This window comes from Oncorhynchus keta, chromosome 15, assembly GCF_023373465.1.
Source record: "Oncorhynchus keta strain PuntledgeMale-10-30-2019 chromosome 15, Oket_V2, whole genome shotgun sequence".
Classification (NCBI taxonomy): domain Eukaryota; kingdom Metazoa; phylum Chordata; class Actinopteri; order Salmoniformes; family Salmonidae; genus Oncorhynchus; species Oncorhynchus keta.
The window spans coordinates 37,997,005-38,005,876 of record NC_068435.1 but is presented as its reverse complement, the minus strand read 5'-3'; the positions used below and the strand labels follow the sequence as shown (position 1 = coordinate 38,005,876).

The following is an 8,872-nucleotide window of genomic DNA, read 5'->3' as shown; positions in this document are numbered from 1 at the left end:
CACGTCCATAGATACAGAACAACAAGACTGAACGACTGAGACACGTCCATAGATACAGAACAACAAGACTGAACGACTGGGTCACGTCCATAGATACAGAACAACAAGACTGAACGACTGAGACACGTCCATAGATCCAGAACAACAAGACTGAACGACTGAGACACGTCCATAGATACAGAACAACAAGACTGAACGACTGGGTCACGTCCATAGATACAGAACAACAAGACTGAACGACTGAGACACGTCCATAGATACAGAACAACAAGACTGAACGACTGAGACACGTCCATAGATACAGAACAACAAGACTGAACGACTGGGTCACGTCCATAGATACAGAACAACAAGACTGAACGACTGGGTCAAGTCCATAGATACAGAACAACAAGACTGAACGACTGGGACGTGTCCATAGATACAGAACAACAAGACTGAACGACTGGGTCACATCCATAGATACAGAAAACCAAGACTGAACGACTGGGTCGCGTCCATAGATACAGAACAACAAGACTGAACGACTGGGTCAAGTCCATAGATACAGAACAACAAGACTGATAGATACAGAACAACAAGACTGAACGACTGGGTCACGTCCATAGATACAGAAAACAAGACTGAACGACTGGGTCACGTCCATAGATACAGAACAACAAGACTGAACGACTGAGACACGTCCATAGATACAGAACAACAAGACTGAACGACTGGGTCACATCCATAGATACAGAACCAATAGAATGAACGACTGGGTCACGTCCATAGATACAGAACAACAAGACTGAACGACTGAGACACGTCCATAGATACAGAACAACAAGACTGAACGACTGGGTCACGTCCATAGATACAGAACCAATAGAATGAACGACTGGGTCGCATCCATAGATACAGAACCAATAGACTGAACGACTGGGTCAAGTCCATAGATACAGAACAACAAGACTGAACGACTGGGTCACGTCCATAGATACAGAACAACAAGACTGAACGACTGGGTCACGTCCATAGATACAGAACAACAAGACTGAACGACGGAGACACGTCCATAGATACAGAACAACAAGACTGAACGACTGAGACACGTCCATAGATCCAGAACAACAAGACTGAACGACTGAGACACGTCCATAGATACAGAACAACAAGACTGAATGACTGAGACACGTCCATAGATCCAGAACAACAAGACTGAATGACTGAGACACGTCCATAGATCCAGAACAACAAGACTGAACGACTGAGACACGTCCATAGATCCAGAACAACAAGACTGAACGACTGAGACACGTCCATAGATACAGAACAACAAGACTGAACGACTGGGTCAAGTCCATAGATACAGAACAACAAGACTGAATGACTGAGACACGTCCATAGATCCAGAACAACAAGACTGAACGACTGAGACACGTCCATAGATCCAGAACAACAAGACTGAACGACTGAGACACGTCCATAGATACAGAACAACAAGACTGAACGACTGGGTCAAGTCCATAGATACAGAACAACAAGACTGAACGACTGGGACGTGTCCATAGATACAGAACAACAAGACTGAACGACTGGGTCACATCCAAAGATACAGAAAACCAAGACTGAACGACTGTGTCGCGTCCATAGATACAGAACAACAAGACTGAACGACTGGGTCAAGTCCATAGATACAGAACAACAAGACTGAACGACTGGGACGTGTCCATAGATACAGAACAACAAGACTGAACGACTGGGTCACGTCCATAGATACAGAAAACCAAGACTGAACGACTGGATCACGTCCATAGATACAGAAAACCAAGACTGAACGACTGGGTCACGTCCATAGATACAGAACAACAAGACTGAACGACTGAGACACGTCCATAGATACAGAACAACAAGACTGAACGACTGGGTCACGTCCATAGATACAGAACCAATAGAATGAACGACTGGGTCACGTCCATAGATACAGAACAACAAGACTGAACGACTGAGACACGTCCATAGATACAGAACAACAAGACTGAACGACTGGGTCACGTCCATAGATACAGAACCAATAGAATGAACGACTGGGTCACGTCCATAGATACAGAACCAATAGAATGAACGACTGGGTCGCGTCCATAGATACAGAACCAATAGACTGAACAACTGGGTCACGTCCATAGATACAGAACAACAAGAAAAACGACTGGGTCACGTCCATAGATACAGAACAACAAGACTGAACGACTGGGTCACGTCCATAGATACAGAACAACAAGACTGAACGACTGGGTCGCGTCCATAGATACAGAACAACAAGACTGAACGACTGGGTCACGTCCATAGATACAGAACAACAAGACTGAACGACTGAGACACGTCCATAGATACAGAACGACTGGGTCGCGTCCATAGATACAGAAAACCAAGACTGAACGACTGGGTCACGTCCATAGATACAGAACAACAAGACTGAACGACTGGGTCACGTCCATAGATACAGAACAACAAAACTGAACGACTGGGTCACGTCCATAGATACAGAAAACCAAGACTGAACGACTGGGTCGCGTCCATAGATACAGAACCAATAGAATGAACGACTGGGTCGCGTCCATAGATACAGAACAACAAGACTGAACGACTGAGACATGTCCATAGATACAGAACAACAAGACTGAACGACTGGGTCACGTCCATAGATACAGAACAACAAGACTGAACGACTGGGTCACATCCATAGATATAGAACAACAAGACTGAACGACTGGGACGTGTCCATAGATACAGAACCATAAGACTGAACGAATGTTCGTGTCTCTAGCAACCCTATATTTGTGTCGAGACTATATCTTGTGGAAGGCTGAAATAGTATGAATAAATCAATCAAAATAAAGTTTTTAATTAAAATATACCATTTTGGGGTCATCACCGTGCCAAAATATCCTGCAAACACAGGGTTATGTAGCATTATCCCTTAAACATCCCATGAAATTGTGGTTCGAATAATAATTACTGAACATAATCATAACACTGCCTACATTTGAAACTCGTTGATATTGACGAAAAGGGCATTACATGTATGTATTTTTAATTAGAATACATATTTTAACAAAATGAATGTGATCAATTTCAGAGGAGATATTTAGCAAGTTGATACGGAGTTTGGTGTTAAAGGGTTTTCTGTAAACCTTATTCATTTTTGGACGGAACTGAAGTTTTCCGTGCAATGGCCTCCTGCCCTGCGAATCAAAACTGCCCCGTTCATCTAATTAAGACATCGAGGGAGACAGGAGCTGGAATCGTCTTCATATTACTGGACCGAGTTGGAGAAAGCTCGCGGAGGCCTTGCAATCACCCAAATACCGGGAGACAGGTCCTGGTTGCCGCGGGCGGCACTTGCGCCCTTCCCTTCAGCGCCACGGAGCCCTTATCACGCCAGCGGGCCCAACCAGACAGAACCGGCGCGTTTACTGGGTTATAAAAGTAGTTTTTCATTTCAAAGGGTGTCTAATGGGGAAGAAATAGAGGGGAGCACTCAACGATGTTCCAACCTCATTTTATAGGACCCATTCATTCTAGACATTGCGCAGAAATTAGTGATGGATTGGTTTGTCAGTGTCATCGAGTCTAGAAAGGCTTTGAGTGAGATTAAGTGCTAATTGCTGTGATTTTTATACGATCATTTTAGAAAGGCATAGCCTAATGTATTAGGCCTACACACAAATTATATTAATAAAACTTATTTATGTTACTCATTTGGAAATCAATCATTTTATTTCTGTTTTGGTCGTATTGAATTCAATCAATTCAACTCATTTTAGAGCGAGGGATGCCTAAAGTCAGACGTCTGTAAACTACAATAGTTTTAACAAATTGTAGGCTTAAAACTGACGAATGTGTGACAATTTGCCAATTCTAATTCTAATAACAAAAATTATGAAATAAACTGTTAAGTGAATGAATGTGTCATTTTTATTTTGAGCATGATTTGAGCATGGTTAAATTGTGTGGAATTAAGTTTAAGAAAAAAAACGAATCATATTCGAGCATAGATATGTTTTATTTATAAAGACATATAAACAATATATGAAATTCATGTTGCAACACAACCAATTTTGTTTTGTCTGTAAAGGCTGTTGTTTTGAAAACGAATAACATAACAGTACTTTGATCAAGTAGTTTTCCACAGTTGTACAATCATGTGAATTGTGCAATAACAAAACCAAAATCATCAATACATATTTTCCAAAAATATCATACACTAGTGTTTCCTCACATGGCGTCTGTTAAAATGAGGGAAAGTGCATTCATAAACGACAGTGATGCAAAAAAAAAAACGATTGAAGTTGGAACGCAATCTTGTCATCTCTCTCGTTATTTTCTGTTTCACTGAATGTTGCATAGTAGGTCTGTATACTACACAAGAATACGAAATAGATCATTCAAAACTTTTGCAAGGGTGCCGTTTTTATAGTCACACATAACATGTCAAACTGTCAATTAAAACATGGTCGGACACTGCCACGGCAATACAATTCCTTTAACTCCGAGGAGAGTATAGGGAAAGAAAAACACTTTTAAACAGCAATTTGCCAGCTCCAACCCTAATCTAGCCTTAGTAAACAACAGTGTAGTTGTTCATGTTTTTTTATTTGTATTAATCTGGATGAAACATCACAGCAGTTATTTCGTTTAGGATTTACGCATTAGACTTGGATACAAGTGGGTGAAGATCCAGTATGGGCTATACAAATAAAACGTTAACAAGGCTTGTCGTTAAGGTGCTTAAAGAGACTTGCAGGCGTCCCCGAGTATTTCTCTGCGCAGGTGGCGAGTGCCGAGCCCGTGAAGGGGTATACGGCAGCCTGTCCAAATGGTGCAATGGGGGTAGGGATGGGCGAGGTGATGCTCTGTCCCTGGTTCAGATAAGCCACCAGCCGCCTCATCTCCTCCAGAGCCTGAGCCTGCATGAGGATGTAGTTCTTGGCCAGGAGGAGAGTGGCTATTTTGGAGAGTTTCCTCACAGACGGGCTGTGCGCATACGGGATCACAGAACGGAGGCCGTCCAGTGCGTCGTTCAGGTCGTGCATCCGTCTCCTCTCGCGCGCATTGATGCTCAGGCGCAGAGACCGCTGCTCTTTGGGCTTCTTGGAAAGAGGACCCCCGTGTTTGTCATCGTCGAATGCGGAACCCCTCTTCCGGGGGTCCAGAGGGTCGAAACGGTCGTCATCGTCATCACTGGTCTGCTCCCCGCCACTTTCGTTGGACTTGCCCGTCTGACCCGAGAGGAAGTCGGCGGCCGGTGTGAGAGGATACCGCCCTCCAGGACTTCCAGTAATGTGGCCCGGTCCAAAGCCGAAGGCCGACTGGCCGTATCGCTGCGTCAGGTCCAGTAAAGTGTCGTTGCTGATGGACTTCAGCAGATTCTCTTCCCCGGCATTCATTTTCTCTTCCACAATAAGGACTAATACAAAATGCAGTTCGGTCGAAACTTAATTTATCCTCTTCCTCCGTATCGGTATGTTTTTGTGGAGAGGGTTCGCACACTACTCGAGTCCTGCTCAACACACTTTCTTTGTGGCTCTTCAGAACAGTTGCAGTGAATGGACTGTATTCAGCCCCACTTAACGTTCCCCCTGCGCGCATATACGTTTAAAACGCTTCTGTAATTGAGTGTTTTACGAAGCGACATTAAACGCACGTAAATAGTGGCCTGGGTGAGAGACTGGAGCGGTGGCCTCCTTGACGGGTCCTTGTGTGCTTCTTGCCCTCGCCCTGGGCAGACTGTGACTCGCTCTCCATCCCGCTCGCGCGTTAGTAGGAACGCGAGGGCCGTTGGGATAATCTATCTGACCAATCAGGGGGGCGTTTTAATTACTATAGGGCAGAACGCTGGTATGATCCTAATTTCGATCAGAATAATGATAATTGCAAGACAAATGTACACAAAAGCTTTTGCCTATAATTTTGAGTTAGTCTATGTTTGACAATTGTGGTGGGCATACTTTCGTTGTCCCCATAAAACACCCATATACCCAGAGTGAAGACAATCCTTAGATGTTTGAAACTGCACCATTAGGCTACTTTAGGCAGGCAGCAAATAGACTATGACTAACACTTTCTTGTTGTTTGGACAGTAATAGGCTATACTGTAAAACTACCACTAAAGTACTATATTAATTATCTACAGTAGATTGCAATAAAGGGCAATGCACTCTGGATGATTTTAGGCCTGAACACTAAATAATACTCTAAATTCCAAAGAAACTTTGGTTTAATAGTACATTACTGTAACCACACAGCATTGTGGGAATGGCAACTGGCAACTTTTTCAAACCATTCTGATGGACAGGATTGAGAGCCAGTAAAGATTACAGTAATGCACTATACTATTGTTTCATGGTAATTTACATGCAGCCAGTTGACTGTACGTTTTACAATGATAAAAAAAGATTACAGTAACAGTATTGTATACTGTAAAATATGGTAACATATGGTACCTTTATTTTAGGTAATTACAGACAACCGGAAGCCTGTAAGTAACCGTAAAAACAACAGGAAAGGTTTTACAGTGTAGGCTACATTTTATTAAAAAATATCGGAAGTTTGCCGGATCACAATGTTATGCAAATCCAACTCCTCAAAAACCCTGCAGGTGAATTCACATACTGATGCATTTTATGGGCGTACAATTCAACTCCAAATGTGTAAAGTTCAGATCCAGATATGAAGATATGAACATTTAGATAGAGGCTGATTCTTCCTGGTTGACCTGTGCATTGTCTCAAAGGGTTAATAGCATACAGATTCCACAGGCCAAATAGCCTACAATTGAATAGCACAAACACATTGTGTAGTAGGCTATATTTTTTACAATATATCTCTGTAGGTATACCGCACAGTGGTCCACAATGAATACCCAACAACAGCTTACATGAGGCCCATGCAAGCTGGCAGAAGAAAAACAACACTCGTACAGTACATTTTTCACAATGAAAGACGAGTGTGGCTTTTTCATGACCATGGACAGCTCCAGCTTCAGCCCAGAATAAAGAAGGGGAGGGAGAAAGAGACAGAGCCCTGTGGGTAGCAGCCTATTAATTGCGTAACCTGGCCGGGCCCCAGAATCAGGGCTTATCGGAGGAAGGGAGGCCCAAGGCGGGTGGTTCAGCATGCACATTAACAGTATCAACACCAAATGCACTCATGGACAGGGGCGACGGGGAAATGCACTGTTGGATTTCTGTAATATATTCAGATAACTTTGTTGCATCATCACAATAAATAGCTTTTCCCAAACATTTATTACAGGGACATAATGATATATACAAAGAAACACATATCAATCTAAGTAACAGAAGCGTTGTGAAAGTGCCATCTCAAATAGACTATCCATGTTTGTCATTCATGCTTTCTAAGAGAGTTGACTAAAACAGTAGCTTAAAGTAACAGATGGTAAGCCCGGCATCCATAGCAGTAAAACTAAAAAGCTCACCATTGCAAATCCCAATCACATAATTGTTTTCTACTTTATGGTTTCAAGATCTGTTACCTGGTCACCTTTGTTTGGTCTTTTGGGATTTAAGTCCGGCTTGAAGTTACATGTACTTGATACAAAGCATTTAAATCGACTTGTTGATTGATTTATCCTCTACAAGTCTCCTAATCCCATCACTCCAGGCCTGCTGAAGCTCCACTTCCACTGACCAGATCCTAGTATGAGATGAAAACACTGTCACCTTCTGTTCAGAATCACTCATTACACTATGGTTGTCTGAGTGCAGCAAGCACATAGGAATAAGGTGTTTTTTTGTGATCAAACTACTTGAGTTTAAGGAGTATTTATGTTTATGACAGGTGGAAATCGCCAACCTTGGCTTTATACCTGTTCAAACAACAGACTGCAGGGGGCACTATGTACCCTTTCAGTTTGTATACCAACACATAGAAGTAGTAGAAGAAAATGGACTACTTCAAAATGGAGATGACCTCAATGACCCACACACAGACACCATAATGGGACAGATACAATGTTGTGATCTCTAAAGCTGCAATACAAATTTCGACTACCTCAAAAAAATATTTAAAACTAAGTTCGGTAGTTGGTTGAGTTTGTACGGATACTGTCAAAATAATTGCTGGAATTGAGTTAGTCAGAATAGGAATCATTTCCTCAAGTCTCACCACATTTGTTTTTGTAACATAGAGTTGTAATTGTATTCCGTTGTCTGAGATGCCGATTGATTACCAGCTGTGAACAAACCCACCTGTAGCTTGATGGGGATACACAGGAAATATTGGAAATGCAGATATTATTGCAAACATACAAAATTGTTGCTGGAAAAGATGTACAGGTTCTTCTCAGGTTTTGATGCTACCGAAGTTAGTTTGGAGTTTTGTTCGAAAATTTCAGCTTTGCTAAGATCGGATATTGAATTGCATTGATTTTTTTAGGACAATGCTAAATCATGCTAATTACTGCCTGTAGCCTAAACAATGCGTTATCTTGGATGCCACTGGCCTACAAGGTAACATCAAACATGTCGATTGGATGAACAATCTCTTTTAACCACCTCTTTTAAAATTGGCCTAAGATTACATGCCCAAATGTAACTGCCTGTAGCTCAGGACCTGAAGCAAGCATTTGAAAGGAAACACTTTGAAGTTTGTGGAAATGTGAAATTCATGTAGGAAAATATAGCACATTAGATCTGGTAAAAGATAATACAAACCAAAAACATGCGTTTTCAATATATTAATTTGTTCCATCATATTAGAAAGTCCATAATATAATATTGCAGATTTAGGCGCGATTTGGATTTTGGCCACCAGATGGCAGCAGTGTGTGTGTGCAAGTTCCAAATTGATCTAGTGAAGCATTGCAATG

The 8,872-nt window shown here is 42.0% G+C and overlaps 1 protein-coding gene across 1 annotated transcript; it reads right to left on the bottom strand.

The window, feature by feature from the left end:
- Positions 1–4,026: 4,026 nt before the first annotated feature.
- LOC118395138 (class E basic helix-loop-helix protein 23-like) lies at positions 4,027–5,756 on the bottom strand. Its single transcript, XM_035788909.2, has one exon. It carries the CDS (start codon positions 5,427–5,429, stop codon positions 4,746–4,748), a length of 684 nt encoding a protein of 227 aa, XP_035644802.1. The 5' UTR covers positions 5,430–5,756; the 3' UTR covers positions 4,027–4,745.
- Positions 5,757–8,872: the final 3,116 nt, after the last annotated feature.

Coding starts and splice junctions, on each gene's coding strand:
- LOC118395138 (XM_035788909.2), bottom strand. CDS start 5,429: ATGAATGCCGGGGAAGAGAATCTGCTGAAGTCCATCAGCAACGACACT.